Raw genomic sequence first — 17,793 nt, forward strand, 5'->3', positions numbered from 1 at the left:
TGCTGCTCCTAATTGTTTCTCTCATAGCAGAGCAGGTGGTGTTAAGCAGGAACAGATATAGTTGCAGGCTTGTTTGACTGTAACACACCCCATGTTTTAGGCTCAAAGGCACCAACATTGCATGGTGCATGTGGTCTGATCCCAGGAAATGAAGTGAGACCCTGTTTTCCATGAACAGATTGACACTCCTCTACTCCGAGCTCACCTACCTCTGATGGTGTATTAGTGGGATTAGCTGTTCTCTATCAGAGTGGGCTGATTGGATTGACATGTTCTCTGTACATGAACCTTTCCACACAAAAGGGACAAACCTCTGCGCTCAGACAAGGTTGAGAAATCCTTTTATTTTCTAGTAGTACATTTAGCTGTAAATGTATTTCCATTTTGCAGCCTGCAGTTCTCTGAAGTAAACTGTTGCTGAGACCAGCCCATCAGAGCGCGGCTCAGAAAAGATCACCCTCGCAAAAGGTGTTTTAGTTTGATGTAGTTTAATAAATATTAATAGGTCATTGCCATGGAAATTGACTAAATGTGAAGTCAGATCTGTGATCTCAGCCACTGGTCTGGGCTTCACTTCTTATTAGTGGTGATTCATTATTCAGTCCATCCTCCTGCTTGTTCCCTGTTCACCCACAGTATTAAAGAGTTGTGCAAAAGTCTTTTTAATAGTCAATAAAGTTTTTTTCACTTTTGTCTTTTTTACACAACCACATATTTTGCAGACAAAATATTTATTTTAGACATGAAATAAAAATTCTTACATCTCACTTCCCACCCTTGCACATTTTCTGATATTACATAAAAAAAAAAAATCTATCTAAGAATATTACTTTAAAAACCATTAGCACGTTGATCTAGAGTCCAGATTAGCAGATATGATTAGCGCTTATTGCCTTATTTTTGTTTTAATATGTACACTTGATGTCATCTCTCCAGTTAGTTTGATTAGTATAATTTCCTTTCATAAAATTCATAAAATTCACTTTTTTCTGTTACATGTAAACTTCCTTAGTCACGTGAATGTAAACAACACACTTTCACTCACGTGACTCTAACACATGAAAGCCTGGTGGAACAACAACCCTCAGATGTCAATGACCCCATGACTGCAGTTTACAGACCTGCCTCTCTGAGCTGATGAATGAAGCTAATCAAGCCTTATGAGGTTCAATGGGAAAAGAACCACAAGAAAGTAAAGCTGCCACTGAACAGCAGCTTTGGGAGAACCATGACCTGGATCTTAACAGAAATTTGGTTAATGGTAATTTGTCCAAAACCCAATGTCATCTGACACCAGACTCAATCAGATCCACTTTGTCTAGCAAAGGCCCAAGTCTTTGTGTGCGATGCAAATTTGGTGTTTACTGGTATGTGTGTGTATCACCTTTTTGTTTTAGGTAGTTTGATTTGATGCAAATACCCCTCCCCTACTGACCAAACAATGCTTGAAAGTGACGATGCACATTTCTTATATTCTCTGCTCAGATCAGAGAGGCAGAGTTTACCGTTTCATGGTAATACAGTCCTAAGGTTGGGACTGGAACGTGTACAGGGGCACAACTGTGACAAAAAGGTTTAGTGGACAAATTAAATCTAACGTTATTATGAAAATTATGCAACACAACCAGTCCTGCAGCTTCTGCTATTTAGTTCTGGTTAAAACGATTTCAGATTCAGCTATGACTCAACAGTCTATATGAAGCACTTGATGTGATTCACTTTTCCAGGTCATTAACTCACACCTACACCTGCAGCCCTGGGGCGCTATCGGATGGCTGCAGTTCGTACTTACAGGACAATTGGATTATGGGAAGAAAGCAGAATGTGTGCTAGACATTAATTGTCAGCTCTATACCCGCGTTTCAAAAACGATTCCTTTTAGAAAGCGCTGTCACAACACAGCAACAAAACATGTGACTCATCAACACACACAAAAGAAAAACGCCCACAGTGTTATTCCATTCAATAAACCTTTTTTAATCTCAACAGCAAGTTAGCTTATGTGTGGTCAACATCACTGAAGGTAAATATAAAACTGGATTTCTATAGATAGTTTTTGTTTTATCAGCAGGAGGTGAAATTATGATACTTCGAAACACGTCCACTAGAATCTTCATGAATTTAGTCTTCAACTAGAGAAATATTGCTATAATACTTTAAAATGGCATACACTGATTGACCAACAAGAAAAAGCACTGTAGAGAAGCTGACATAGAAGCTCCAAAACTCCACACGGTGGGTCGTACGGGGAAACTTCTGAGGGACTTTGGTATTGTACCTTTGCGAAACCTGGCTCTAATTACTTTTGGAAAAGAAACTACAGAGAGGAAAAAACCTTATTAAATGAATGATACAAGGGTCCAATAGAGAAATAATGCTGCCATTTAAAATTGTTGTTTTGATTAAGAATCTGAAAAGTAAAAAGGCACACTGAACACTATTCACGTTCAACAATAAAACCATGTCGGTGCAACTTGAGTGAGCACCGAAGATCCACTGCACCCCGAGTTTGTAAAAAACAAAACAAAAATCAACAATCAGATGAACTGTTCTCTTTCTGGTCTTTCTTTGAAAGCAATTTGTTTTGTGTCCATTATTAGCGGGGAAGAGAGAAGAGGAAGAGGATTCCTAAAGATTGCAGTCCATTTTGTCTGCCAGGAAATAGCAGAGCAATTCAAACCTTTTTCCACCTCCACCACAGTCATCTTCTCCTCTCGCCCTTCATCTCTATTTTCCCCTCGTTGTCAAAGTGCTCCAGTATTCAACTTTCACAGATCATCCTGTAGCTGTTCTAGCCTGACCACTGACAAAAAGAAAACTATTACAATTTTCCACCAAAGGCAAAATCCACCCTTTAATACTCTTTTACTGTCACGTGTCAGCAATGTAATGTGCTGTCAACTCCAGAAAAATCATTTTATGACGCACAAACTGGGTGTGAACATGGTTCCATCAATTCAACATGACTATATAAAGACATCCAGCTAAGCAGCTAGTTTCTACATTTTTGGGTGGAACTTTGTGCAGCCACAGCACCTGTTTTGCAACATGTCTTCATGTAGCAGGGTTTTCTGGTTTATAGAGGTCATAGCTGCAGGAGTATATCTGAATGTGAAACGTCAGACAGAAAAATGGTGACTCTCAAAGCCTTTGCTCTCAGATCCAGAGGCAATGACATGAGTATGTCGGATTAGCATTTTACTCCTGTTTACTCCTTTCAGACTTTTTATACATCAACAAATAATTGCATACTTCCATGATCATTTGAAGCCGAAATCTGTTGAGAAAAACATGTTAAAAGCAATTTAGGGTGGATTTTTCCTTTAGGTCTTGCACAGAACTGCAACCACGGTCGTCCATATCTCATAGCCACAATTAAAGACTGAGGGGAAAAAAAAACAACAAAAGAAAAAACTTCTAGTCAGAGAGTGTGATTGTGAACTGTTTAAGATATCTTCAGTACACTCTACAGACAAAGAGTTACCAGCCTGATCTGAATCAAGGCTGCAAACCCCTACAGTTAAACCCACGACCACTGAAGGTCACACAGTCCAAAAATCACCCCCTTCATCTTGTCATATCAATGATTTTTTTTTTTAAATGAACATCTGTCTTAGAAGATACATATGTGCGCTTCAAGTATATTGAACACAAGTGTTGTAAAAGAAAAGAAAAAGAACTCTCAGCCTGTTGCTGGCTTGCTGTCAGTCAAAGAGTGGCGGTGAGCCAATAGTCAAAATCCAGTGTCAGTTGACGGATGTTCTGCTGGTCTTTGTCTCACAGCAGCCCCAACATTAGAGAGGAAACATTCATTCATAAAATCAAAATGCAGGGAATCTTTAAGGGATCATTTCCATTATTACAAACACGGTGCATCAATAAATGAACACAGAGGCATGACTGGAGCACTGAGGATGTAAACCAGAATTAATCTGAAAGCTACAACTGTGTGCTGAGGGTAATGCAGAGCTTGTCTTATTATTATTATTTTTGTAATAGAGATGAGAGTACAGTGGTTGTCATTTTCAGTAATGATGACAAATGATTTCAAATGTTAAAATTTGAAGTCTGAATTGTGCAAACAAACAATCACACACATATGCACACACAAACACACAAACACACACACACACACACAAACAGTCTCCAGGCCCTGTACTTCCAGGGCGAGTGAGTGAGAGATTATCTCTGGTTACATCATCAGCTCAAGTGATGTCACTGTTGATGACTCAGAGGTCCCTGGGAACCAATCAGAGTTGGCTGTACAGGTGAGACTTCCACTCATGATCCTTCGACACTGAGGATGTATATTGCTTCAGTATTGCCACAAATATAGAATAATATTACTGTCTAACACTGCAACTTCTCAACCAAAAACACGTTAATTGCATCAGCCCTCATTTATCCGGCAAATGCATGAGCCACAATTCAACTGTTAAAAAGATCTGTGGCCACTTAGCCTGCAAAAACCGGTAATTATCCTCGTTTTATTGAATATAACGAAACCTGGCAAGTGTGTGCAATCAGATGGAAAGGCAGTTCAGTAGTGTAAGAAATAAATCAAGATCAGTAGTTCCAAGTTACAAAAAACACAGAGAGAACGATTTATTTTTGATGTCTATGTCGAGCCTGCTGCTCTATTATTTGTTTTCATTAGTCATCTGTCCAAGCTAATTTAAAAGCACAAATGTAGTGAAACTTCAACAAATGATGTATTACTCACCAACCTGGGGCTTCAATCAGCAGGTGTGGAGCAAATGACAAAACAAAAGCTTCCGTTTTATGGGAGGAATACTGTACGCTAGTGTTTAAAGCTCATTAGTGTTTGAAATAAACTCAAAATTGACACATTTTTAACACTTGAATTTGTGGTGATATCCAAAAGTACCACGATAAATGAGGGCCATATTCTCCTGTCCAGCTGTTTTTACCAACTGAAATAAAACAAACAAATAAGTGTTTTTAGAACCAGTCTATTGTCGTCAACGGTGTCCTATTTTAAATACAAAAAGCACTGCCAGCCATTGTGCTTTTGGTTGCCACTCAGTCAGTTCTACGTACGTTCACTTTCAAACCATTTCTAGGTGAAATGCTGCACTGCTGCAGCCTCTATGATGTGCGCTATCCCGCGGCGCTGTGGTCGGTGTAGTCCTCACAGGTGGCACAACGTCCGTAAAAACAGCAGCCTTGCCAAATCAGCATGGCGAAGCGCACATTGTGCCACATATTGGACCCTGTTCCTGCCTCACAGAGTTGATGAGAACAAGGACAGAGGAGGAGAGGGAGAAAGGGAGGTAGGCTAAGGGAGGATTTTGGTAGAAAGGTCTGAGCTTCATCACAACTAAGTTTGTATTAGTCGTACAAAAATTTACACTCTTCCTTCCCTGATGCTACGCTTGTTGCCTCCACTTACATCTCCACCCTCTCTGCTCCTAATGCTGTGTAGGTTCTCACTGCTTAATACTGCTTTCTATTTAGCCTCTCAGCTGGCTTCAGTTGACCAGTACAAAGCCATGTTGGGAGTCCACCGTCTCCATCATCTCACTGTCCAGGAGGGAGCTCTGCAGCTCAGGCAGGTTCAGGCCGTCTGACTGCCCATGACCAACCAAGACCCCAGCCACAGCTCCAGACTCAGCCTCTCCTGGTGCCGGTAGCTGCAGCGAGATGGGCTCCAGGGGGAACTCATATGGCTCTGGGTGAAGACGTTCACCAGAAGGCCCCAGAGCCTGCTGCTCACAGCCTGCTGGGTAGCTGAAGCCCAGGCTGCTGGCAGACACCTCGTGAGCATGGGGTTGGTGGAGCTGGTGGTGGAGGTGAGATCCAGGGGGCAGGTGTTGGGTATAGTGGTGGTGGCTCATGTACGGATCATATACCAGGCCCTCACCCGGTTCCATCAAAGGGCTTAAGCTATGGGGGTGGCTATAGGGAGGTGAGGCCTGGGGACTGCCCTGCTGCTGGGGATGAGGCTGGTGGTCGGCTAACATGGGGGGGCCTTGAGGTGAACTTTGAGATGTGGCCGGGTCCAGTGCAGGATTGCCTGCTGGGTAGGATCCTTCAGCTATCTGCATCTGGTTGAAGTAGGCCTGTAGCCCCACGCCCTGTGACTGCTGCAGGTACATCCTCTTCTGGTTCAGTCTGTGGGAACACCAGACAACATAAATAAGCAGCCAAACATAATTTTTATTAAAATGGAAAACCAAACACAAACATCCAACATACAGAGCCTGTTGTGCAAATTGAACAGTGGATCAATTGAAAAGTGAATCAGTTAACTGTTGTGTTGATTCACGGCTACATCCATGAAAAAACTGTGATACAAAACGAGCTATACGTGAGATTGATGCAGTAATACACCGTGTAAGTCAACTTACAAGAATAACAACGGTTAAATCAACATATTTCTAGATAAATATAAAAAATCTGCCACTACCAACTACTAGCGTAGCTCTCACATCAAAATTAGGCATTTGTCACTTGAATGACATAAAACAAAATAGCAAAAAGCTTTTTGTGCTCTGAATACAATCTTCTAGCAGTGAAAGGCACACAATGAAGATAAAACAAATTGGGAAAAAAGGATCAAAATAAAATGGTATTTACGGTATAATACTAACAGTATTTACCTGTGTTCCTGCAGTTGTTGCTCTAAACTTCGAGGAGTCTCCTTACAGAAAAGCTGGCAGCTAGCAGGACTGTTACCCAAGATGTTGGCCTTCTGGGCAGAAGAGAGACTGGGACTGATGACTGTGTTCAGGATAATTACCACGGTAACCAGCTACAAAGTGTTTCATTATTGTTGCATCATGACAGAGTGGATAATCCCTCAATTTCCAAATTATATCACTGAATGTTATGCAAAGCAGCCATTTGGCTTGATAAGATAGAGCTGATTGCTGAATACTGTCATGAAGAAAGAGTGCAGTTACTGGTAAACTGTACCTGCAGTCTGTGGGTGAGGTACTGTGTCTCCAAACTCTGTCTGCGTGACAGCAGAGGTGGCTGTGGCCCACCTGGGTATAAAGTGAGGCCCTCCTGCTGCTTGGATGCCTCACCCTTTAATCAAAAACAGCCAAGTATTAGAACAACGGATGCTTATGCCCATGTACTTGAACATGCATACTCAACGGCACATGCATCCCAGATCCCTTCTCCTGTCGGGTAATAAAGCTGTGTCATGGTCTGGGTGCTTCATCATGTGGTCTAACTGCATTATCTATGCTGCGTCCTGCCCAAATGCCTGTGTGGTGACTGATCAGCCAGAAGCCGTTCTCTAAATGGCATGTGCCACAGGGACTACGCATTAGTTAAATGAAATGAAAGCAAATTAAATGGATGATGGGGCCCCTGCATCATAACCAACAAAGAGCTGTGTAAATGCATTACGAAAGATGGACAAATGGAAAACAACTAAATCTTATCTGTTTTGTGATGATTGTCCTTTTGTTTTTTCTTTTTTAAAACAGGAAAGCCTTAAATAGTTTTCCTTATAGCGCGTGTGTGTGTGTGTGTGTGTTTTGAGTTTTATGTGTGCTCGTCTTTGTGTGATTGCAGCATGGGCCTATTGAGTGCCAGTCACTACTATGGATAAGGTCTGACTGACTTCAACAATGGTCGCATTCACTTTGGCCCAAGCTTCAGGCTCCAGGCCTCAGGGGGATGAGAGACAGTAAACAAGCCACAGTTGGCTGCTTCTCCTGGGGTTACACAAGAGCCTGGGTGTCTATTTTATTTTTTTATTCTTTCTGGACAACATGGGGTGAGGACAGCAGGGAGACTGAGGCTGAGAAAGGGTTTGTGAAGGGACAGATCTTGAATAGTCTTGAGTGAAGAGATGTGTTTGTGTGTGTTTCTGGGTGATTAGGCAGTAGAACTAACTTCCAGGAGGTTGTGCAAGTGGTGCTGTGGTCCCAGGGGGCCTATGGCAGGCCCTTCCCCGGACCCCATCTGCTCCACCAGCATCTGGACTTTGTTCAGCTCCAGGATGCCTTTGGTCCTCGCCAAATTCTGGAGGTGCTGCCGAAATGCAACCAGGCCTGGGAGCACAAACAAAATACCCACAAAACCGAGTCAATATGGATTCTTCCGATTGATCAATAGTATCACTTTGTCTTCATATTATGATGTCGGCATCCTTTAGGAGAATCAGGCTTAATCTTCCCTGATTAATTATTATGAACTGATAAATAATTATTAAACTGGATAATCCATTAGCACATTTCTTTGCCCCTGCTGACAATTTGACTGGATGTACGTCATGAGCAGTTGTGCGTGTGTGTTAGTGTGTCCACATATGACAATATCGGCGTGTGTGCATGCACAACAGCAAGTAGACACTGTAGAACCCATCCAGTGGTGACGAGCGGGAGCTGTGAATGATAGGATCTGACTCACTGTGATGGTGGGAGTTATTTAAAACCAGAGTCAGCAGCCTGACGCAAAAGAATCCACCGCATCAACACTCTCCAAAGAGGATTATGAAAAATAAATAAATAAACAAGCACAAATGTCAACTGGGAGCACACCGCGCAGGAAGGTAATGCACATTTTAAAGCTATAATTAGAGTTTCTTCTTGGCTACAGCACAGGTGATTTACAACCAACAGGAGCAGAATGATACAGCTGTAATATAGCTGTAAAGGAAAACAACTATGAGGGTGTTTAGCATTTGCCTTTTTATTTTAGCCCCCCCTCTTTCTCAGATGTAGAGTGGAGACAATTCCTGCCTGCCACAGAAGGAAACTTTAAAAACACAGAAAATAAGCGCTAGAGGGGAGGGTGAGTTAAAGAGAGAGAAACGTAAAGAAAAGGGGGAAGAAAAATATATGTGGGCTGAAACCTTCAAATATCAGTCTGTGATTCATTATGTGAATCATCACCCTCGTAGTCATCAGAGGGATGGGAGAGGATGAAAGAGGAGGAAGAGATGGGAAAAAAAAGTGTGTGAAAGAGAGGAGGGGAGCAAATCGGAGTGAGAATGAGGCACGCACACAGACATATATATACATATAAAGTACATTTGATCAGATGATGTCATACCTTTAAGTCGGCATCAATTTATCATTGCACTTATGACCCATTATGACAGAAAGTTATGACAGACATTTTTAGATAAGTTAATTAAATTCAAGATTTCTTAATACACTGGTGTATAGCACACCAACAGCTACAACTTTGGAACCATGTGGTGGTTTTATGTGGTCACAAACAAGGGTCATGAACACTGTGACAAGTCTGTGGCTACTCATGGAGGAAAGAAAAGGCAAATTAACACCATTATTTCTGACCTTGGGTGAGGGAGGTGTCGGATGCTCGACGTCCTTCTCTGAAGCTGATGGGTGAGCGGTTGTGTGTCTCCCTGTGCTGGGAAGTCAGGGCAGCCATTGCTGGGTTGGTGGGTCGAGCACTCAAGAAAGTTGTAGGGGTGACACCAGGGGAAGAACTGTTGGCCGGGACCACTTCACTGAGACAGGGGGCATCCTCCAGCAGACCAAAGTCACTGTGCATGGAGCCCATATCGTAGCCAATATCTGAGTCCATGCTCCCCATAGACGGGTTCTGGCCTAGAGTGAACAATTTACCTGGGGGACCACATGTTTTAATTCAATTTTAAATACCAAGAAACCTGCCTTACTATTAGCAATGGATGTGTGTGAAACATTTTAAAGGTGTGTATTGGATGTGCATTTGATCAGGTGATGTCCTACCTTGGTTTGAGGGCCCTGGTTGGTTCATGACCTCAGAGAGTGTGTGCCGCCGTTGGCCGAATCGTGACGTTTGAAAGGCAGAGAGCAGATGTGGTGGATCATCCTCGGTGTCCGGCTCCTCAGTCTCAATGCCCTCATCAATTGATGTCTCCATCATGTTGCTAGGCGTTGAAGTTGAGGACTTGCGGAGGACGGTGGGAGGAGGCAGGGGATCTAGCAGGCAGCCGTTGACCTAGGGTGAGATAAAAGGGGACAGAAAGATAGAACAGTGACTTTAGACTTGATATTGACTGTGCCAGGAAGAATACAGACACTGTAAAATGCAGGGCACATTCACATTGACACTATCAAAAATGTACAAGTTGTTGGTCAAATCTAAAAATTAACACACAGATATGAATATATATTTAAGCAAACAAACTAATCAGTCATTTTTACTAGACTACTTAGATTTGAGGTGGCATCATACTGAAAATGGTTATTTACTCTCACTGTTTGCCCTCTGCTCATCAAAGGTGGTCTCATGCAAGAGTGTGTATGTGTTTGCTGCAGCAAGGCCTGTGTTTAATGGTGCATAAGTGCAGGGTGGGGACAAAGGAATGCAGGGCCAGGAAGTGTAGGCTTTGACTTAAAGGGATGTGTGAATGACACACAAAAAAATAAAAATCAGACACATTCGCTTGCTCGCACTCTTTCGCTCGCACATACAAACACAAAGACCATCTGCATGAGTTGCCACAGTTACCGGAAAGCCTGCTGTTGGTCTAGAAAGTGCAAGTTTGCCCAATTCCCCATCTGCTTTTGGTAGTGTGCTGGGATAGGAATGCTGTTATTCAACACATACACATACATGAACGCACACACACAGAAAAAGAGCGGAACCAACATCAAGAATAGCTAATGGAAAGGGGTAGGGGTGATACAGGGAGAGAGAAGTTAAAGGATGATCAATTGGATTGCAAGAAGAAGCTAAAAAGGCAATGAAGAAAGAAAAAAGAAAATCAAATGCTAAAAATTAAAAAATGAGCTGTTAGCTGATGGGTAGGAAGTGAAAGTGTCGAGATCACTGGAGCAGCACCGCAGCTCTCTGTCCATGTGTGTTCACTCAGCTCAGCATTAGGTCACATCGTCATCACAGGACCACTTACATAACCAGGTTCCCCTCACGCAGATAACATGAACTCTGTCTCTCTCTGTGCTCTGTTCTGCTTATCTCACACACACACGCGCACACACGAAAAGTGTGTGCACATAACTCTTTACTGGAGCCAGGAGAGGGGGTGGGATTGAAAAAAATCTGGAAGAATGGTACAGCATGTATGTGCGTGTTTGTGAGTGTGTGTATAGCCCTGCAGGTGTGTGTGTCAAGCCACCGGTGTCTGTGCTCTGTAATAGTTGGTCAGCTCAACAACAGAAATGGAGAAAAAGGTCACACTGGCACAGATAAACAATGACAGAAGAACAGCACTGTGTCTGTATGTGTGTCTGTCTACCAACCATTCAGGACAGGCAGCTATCCTTTCTGATGCGAGTGCTGAGTGATTATATAAAAGAACAAGCTAGCTGCACTCTGGCAGGTTGATGGAGCAAACCAAATCTCAATGGAGGCATGCGCACACATGCAGACGCACGCACAGATATTTCTGATTCACAGTGAGTGGGTATGCTTATCAAAGCGCATCACTGTCAAGCTTATCGAGCTCATTTTTTAGGACACACTTGTGCAAGCTGATAATGACTATAATAACTACAGCTTCCATGACCAAAAGGCCAGATGGAAGTGAGCTGTCATTTGAGGAGAGAGACGGAACAAGAAGACAAAAAACAAACAAACAAAAAAAAAAAAACCACAACAACAAACCAACAAAAAGAAAAAAAACCTTGAAGCCTCAACTTGTGTTAATAGTAATAGACCTACTTTAGGTGTGTTGACATCTTCCACCATAAAATTCTGCTCCAGGGGACATGCAGTCTGAGGAAAGGTGAAAGCCTCCGAAGAAGCTTGGGGCCCAGCAGGGGAACGCAGCAGACGAACACCCTGAGGGAGCAAACCCACCTGGGCTGAACCACTGGTCGACTGCAAGCAGGGAGAAAACAGACCGTGAGAATCTTTCCCACTATATCAGAAAACCTCTATCTCTAATCCCTGATAATACAACTGTGAAAAAAATCAAGTGGCAGTGAACCTGACTTTATAATTCCAACAAGACAAGAAAGAGAATTGACCAGTGTCGGTAAAAAAGGCAGTGGGTTAGGAAAACAATGAATAATGTAACTGAGGGAGACACATTAAGATCAAGACTGGACGAAAAAAACTGCAAGAAAGCAGTTGAAGACAGAACCTGGCTAAATTAATGAACGTGTCTCTGCATTTGTTTGTTCCTAGGTGCAGGTGTGAATAACAGAGCTTTGATCTTTGAGGCATTGAGATTATTCTCTGTACATTATTCAGAAGGCCCTTGTCATCCTAATACCCTGCGGTTACCTTAACGACGGTTTGTTCGGCGATAGTGCTGGGCCGTCGCTGGCGGGCGTCTAGCCTCTGCTCAACAGGGAAGCTGCAGCGATGCGCCTTGAGCCGCTCCACCAGCAGGTAGTATATAGCAGCAAAGTGGTTGTAGCTTTTGTTCTGCAGAGACTAGAGGTTGACAGACAATATAAATGGTGGCATCTGTAATTGAAGTTATTACTAAAGCGCACCCTACTTTATAAATGACTTAATTGTGACAGCACTTAAGATAAGCTGAGATAATTCTTTAATTATCCCTGTGTAAAATTGGGTTATTGCAGCAGCTGAAGATAAAAATACAATACCTTGAATACTAAAAGACAAAGGCAGGATGTAGACTACAGTGTAGATAAATTAGTGTCTCCTCATTAAACTGATACAGAGCTTGAGGGGGAAAAGAAGCATGGGCTAAAAGTTATGACGGGTTCAGTGAGTGAATGCATATATGTTTTTTTTTATTTTTCCAACCACAGAACAAATATATTACATTTGATCATTGTTATTATCAATTTTATCAGGGGTATCATAATCTTGTACAATAAGAAGAGACACACTGTTCCATATTTAGCTAATAGCTAGTTTCCATCTACAGTTCCCAGTTCAGGTAATCACAATACACCATAGGTAGCCATATACTTTTTCATTAACAGTTCTATTTAAAGTTGTGCACATTTTTTCCATTTCCCCATATTTCTCACCTCTATAGTCTTGTGCTGGTCAATGCCAAGGCTGTGCATTAGACGAAGGACCTGTTCACTGTACTCTCCCACGCCTGCCTCACCCTCAGCAGACAGAGACTGTTGGTACAGGACAGGCCTCTGTACTGGAACATCGAGAGTCATCCACTTGTGTTCCTTAATCTGGGCCAGGGACAGGCGCTTTGAGGGGTCGAGGACCAACATCCTGCGGATCAGGTGCTCACAGTCTGCAAAGAGCAGAAAGAACGATCACAGAGGATGTAAAAGGTTTCCTGGCCTTAGATTTACTACTTTTTAAAAAGGAAGAGGTTGTTCATGTGTGATTACATAAACACTCCTTGTTTAAAGGGACCACCCTCCCTTCCTACCACGAACGTCAGCTACGACAGAGTCGTGCCCCATTCAGAAGTTTCCTCTGCCATAGTTGGATGTATCAGTGAGGGTGACAAGAGGGCTGTGCTGGATAACTGGTGTAAGTAGAACCATCTGCAACTCAATGTGGCAAAGAAAAAGGAACTGGTTGTAGATCTGAGGAGGGCTAAAGCACTAGTGGCTCCAGTTTCTATTCAGGGTCACAGTGTGAAAGTTGTGGAGGATTATGAATGCCTAGGAGTGTTAGTTGACAATAAACTGGACTGGGGTAAGAACACAGAAGCCCTCTACAAGAAGGGCCAGAGTCACCTCTATTTTTTGAGGAGGCTCAGGACCTTTAACATCTGTCGTACCACACTGAGGATGTCTTATGAGATGGGGGTTGCCAGTGTGTATGTTCGTATGTTATGTTCTTATACGGAATTTTCTACTCATCTGAGATGCAATTTCCCCTCAGGGGTAAACCACAAAGTGTAATGTCCTCTAAGTATTACAGACAAATTGAGGCTTAAAATCTGCTAAATTCTTAGTTTCTTCTGATGTCACTTCTGAACAGCATGTCTACTCTCTTTCCTTTCTATCCCTCCTAATAAGGGCTCCTCACCCCTAGTTATTGGCTAGATGAGTTTGACGTCAGACACAGCTGGGTTTTTAACAAGATTACAACTCCCCTGGCTGTGATGCTTTGGCCTCCCTGCACCCCTACTGCCTACACTGCATTCCTGGCTGCCACACGGCATCCTTACATATATACCCTGCTGCTATGGTCTTAAAGCAAACGTGTGTTTTCAACACATAGGCCTAGCAGGTGGTCATTATTTCCTTGGAAAATTTAGAAGCACAGCACTTACACTTCTCAGGTATGAATTACAGATGATGCCTCTTTTAAATATTATTACAGTTATAGCAATTATGGAGTTTTCTAAGAGGCAATGTTCTAAACACAGTTTGGAGAGAGACTGCATGACAGGGAGCACAATGATTTGTCTTCCCAGCTGCCTGCTGATCTACCAGCATCTGCTTAAATCACATTCATGCCTAGTGGTTCATCCAACTCAATTAAGTGCATAGCCAGTGTGCCGTTCACTGCACTTTTCCCCATGTTGTAACATCTTAATATGTGCAGCTGTTAAGTTACAGCCTGCTTCTAGTAAAGTACAGTAACTTACAGCACACAATACAGTCTGTTTGACCCAGAAGTTACTCTGGCTCTGCCAGTTGCTACAGCCTTGTTTATGGCAACAGTTGAAGTTGAGCGTATCTTTTAAAAACTACTAACCACTAGGGAAGGCTGGACTATGTAGAGGGGCCGACGCTGCATAACAGTCTGGCTGGCTGGCTGATTGACCAACACGCTGTTATGAGCCAGTACATTACACCACCATGACTTAACCACAGAACCATCCCAGTTAACACTTGCGATGTCCCAGTGGTATAGAGTTACAACAAATCCCCCTCCCCAATGAAGGCGAGAAAAGCACTCTGCTGCAAGACGTAGAGCACTGGCTTCTCTGACACACAGTTTAAAAGTAACGGACTACAACCACTGTAAATAAAATGCAACCATCATGCACTAGATTTCAATGGAAATTACAACATGCTGCTTTGTTTCACTGTGCACTGTCACTAGCTGGCTGCTACTGTTGTAACATAATAAAAAGAAGAAGAAAATGCCACAAGCAACAATACAAGTGGCCAAGCTTCACAAGGCAAAGCTGTGCGCAAAGTCTGTTTTTATTTCAGAGTCACAGTTGATTAAAGTTGTTGATCAACAGACAACCATTTAAAAAAAAAAAATAGGATTAAAAAAGTATAAATAGTTTAAAAAATATATTGTTCTGCTTTTGTCATTGTTAAATCTTTTTGAATGGTCAGAAAAACAATCAGTGTGAGAATCCTGTGATAGTGTTTAATTAAGAAAAGATTTGTTTAATGCTTAGACCTGCAGTCTGCAATGACCTTTACCTGCGACACAAAAAGGGTTACATGCAGATCAAGGATACAAACTGTTTGTATGTAAGATGGTGGCTCTAGGCTATTCTCTACCAGGGCTACTAGGCCAATGTGCAACAGTAGGGGAGACCTACTGTAGACCTACTGAGATCTATTGTATTTAGTAAAGTCAGTTAGTTGGGAGTAGACCACAAAGTTCAGAGTGGTGAGAGGTTCTAGTGAGACTTTACAGTGCGGTGACAAGCTGTACCGTGTACCACAGCACTGGCTGGTGAGTGGAACGCGAGGAGATGAGATGGACTCTAACTGGATGAAGAAATCAGCACACTCTGTTCTCCTTGCTCAGGGAACAGGGGCCGGACTGGGGGTGGGGAGGCAGGTTTGAGTATCAGCCATAAAGCTAACATTACACTCCTACATTCCCCTTACGTTTTAATTGTTTCAAGGAAACGGGGGGGGAAAAAAAAGAAATCTGGTTGACTCTCTCACCACACCCCCTGTGGAGAAAGTGCTGCATGTCTGTAGCACTTTCTCCACAGGTTTTGCTACTTTGGGATACAGAGTAGCAAAACAAGAGAAACAGACAGGGCTACAAGTAGACAGGAACGTGTCTCGCAGATAGTGACCGTGAGTCAGATAGACTTACAAATAGACAGAGTCTCCTCAGAGAGACAGCCAAGCTGCTGGAAGGTTTCACTGGCTCTTCCCCAGGTTACATAAACAGCTCTGGACTTCATCTGCAGCCAGCTGCTAGCACAGTCGCTAACGGCAGGGCTGCTCTAAAGACAGTTAGCCAGTCTGTATGCATGAACATGCATGCTTACGTGTGTTACAGAAGACAATGACAGTATGGCCTTGGATATCCCATTCAAATGAGGGTAGAGTTCATTGTTAATGAAATAACCTGCTGACTGGTTGTAACCACAAGAGAGTTTGCCCGCAAACATTAAGCAATATGTTGCATCATCATCTCATCTGAGCAACAGTGCAATATTTACCTCAGTTCAACTGCTAGTTAAAAATGACTGGAGGATGTTTTACAAATATGGTGCATATGTGCAAACGTACAGGAATGTGAAAACGTGAGGTGTGGTAGATGCATAGTCTTCTCTCTTATTTGGTGTCTAATGTCCCAGAGAGGATGAACTATTCTTACCTTCAGTCATGAAGTAGGGGATACGAAACCTTCCCTCTAGAACTCTCTGCCGGAGCACAGGCAGTGTGGGGCCATCAAAGGGCAACGCACCACACACCAGCACATATAGCACCACCCCCATACTCTAAAAACATGAAAGGATGCACACAGAGAGGTCAGTCAAACAGACATACTGTATAAAATTACAATGTATAAACAGACAGGGCTTAGAAGAAACACAAAATTGTGATGATTAAATAAATGACCCGAGAAATCCCACTCCACATCGCCACAGTTTAATGATCTAAATAAAATTGGCCATGTCTTTACTAAAGGACAGGGTTTTGCATGGAAATTCAATGTGTGTATTACTGTAGCCAAACTTATTAAATACACTGCAGTGTGGTGTATGCAATCCGCCATCTTACCCAAATGTCTAGTTGTGGGCCCTCATACTGTTGTCCCTCAAAGACCTCTGGGGCAGCATAAGGGGGGCTGCCGCACCATGTGGCTAGAGGTTCTCCTGGCTGGAAGAAGTTCCCAAATCCAAAATCTACACAGAACATATCACCAGTAGGTGATGAGGGGGTTAATAAAAAAGGTAATTTCAAAATATTACAAGGTTGTAGAAACTGTAGAAAATTCCTCTCCCAAATCAGTGTTGCACACCTGTTTCAACACAACACAACTAAATAGAATAAACACAGAAACAACAACATATAAGTTTTTCTTATGACTGTAAAAGGGGAAGAGGTTAGGAGCACTGTGAACATGTACGATAGAGCTATGTTGAACCATGTGCTGAAGTGATCAAACTGCACAAACAAAGCTAAGATGGGCCATGCTTTATGGTTGGAAGTGTGTATCGGTCTCCATGGGGTCTGCAGGGTTTTTATAATGTAATTTGTGAGGCACATTTTTGTACATTGAAGAAATGAACCTTTGTATGAGGTAACCTCCCCTGGAGACTGACATAAGGTTGACAATGCTGTGTTCTGATTGGTTGTCTGTGCAGTGACAAAAACTCAAATTATTATTTTCAGAAGAGTGAAAAAAAGAAGACCTAATTTCACTTGTACAAATACACATACCCCAAACTCTGCGAAGTTCATGTCTGCCTTTCATTAAAATCCAAGATTGCAGTAATACAGTATCAGCCAAACCACACTGAGCCAGCTTGTGTGCCTGCAATCACTCAGCCAACCGCCCCTTTTTTCGACTTGTTCATATTATCCACTCCCATTCGATATCCTTCTCAAACCTTTTCCAGCAGTGATCCTTTGTCTTCTTTCCTTGTCTGTTTTTTTTAAACTTATGTACAACTTTTACAAGGCGTACCTCTGGTCCTAAAAATTATAATCTATTAGTGGGTCAAAAGAAGTTAATCAACGACTGTTTTGATAACCAAAGTCTCCCATCAAG

The 17,793-nt window shown here is 42.5% G+C and overlaps 1 protein-coding gene across 5 annotated transcripts in view; it reads right to left on the bottom strand.

The window, feature by feature from the left end:
• Positions 1–1,953: 1,953 nt before the first annotated feature.
• The window catches only part of sik2b (salt-inducible kinase 2b), a 40,869-nt gene continuing 25,029 nt past the window's right edge, over positions 1,954–17,793 (bottom strand). For 3 of the 5 annotated variants that reach the window (XM_067506714.1, XM_067506717.1, XM_067506719.1), the window contains 11 exons: positions 16,800–16,924; positions 16,393–16,516; positions 12,912–13,138; positions 12,190–12,342; positions 11,623–11,781; positions 9,705–9,936; positions 9,285–9,578; positions 7,876–8,033; positions 6,940–7,053; positions 6,624–6,715; positions 1,954–6,135 (listed from right to left, as the gene is read on the bottom strand). In XM_067506714.1, the coding sequence (XP_067362815.1) occupies positions 5,493–6,135; positions 6,624–6,715; positions 6,940–7,053; positions 7,876–8,033; positions 9,285–9,578; positions 9,705–9,936; positions 11,623–11,781; positions 12,190–12,342; positions 12,912–13,138; positions 16,393–16,516; positions 16,800–16,924 (2,321 nt within the window). In that variant the 3' untranslated portion in view covers positions 1,954–5,492. The remainder of the gene's footprint in view (positions 6,136–6,623; positions 6,716–6,939; positions 7,054–7,875; positions 8,034–9,284; positions 9,579–9,704; positions 9,937–11,622; positions 11,782–12,189; positions 12,343–12,911; positions 13,139–16,392; positions 16,517–16,799; positions 16,925–17,793) is intronic. The other 2 variants (XM_067506715.1, XM_067506716.1) reach the window with 2 other exon arrangements.

The sequence above is a fragment of the Channa argus genome, chromosome 6 (genome assembly GCF_033026475.1).
Source record: "Channa argus isolate prfri chromosome 6, Channa argus male v1.0, whole genome shotgun sequence".
Lineage (NCBI taxonomy): Eukaryota > Metazoa > Chordata > Actinopteri > Anabantiformes > Channidae > Channa > Channa argus.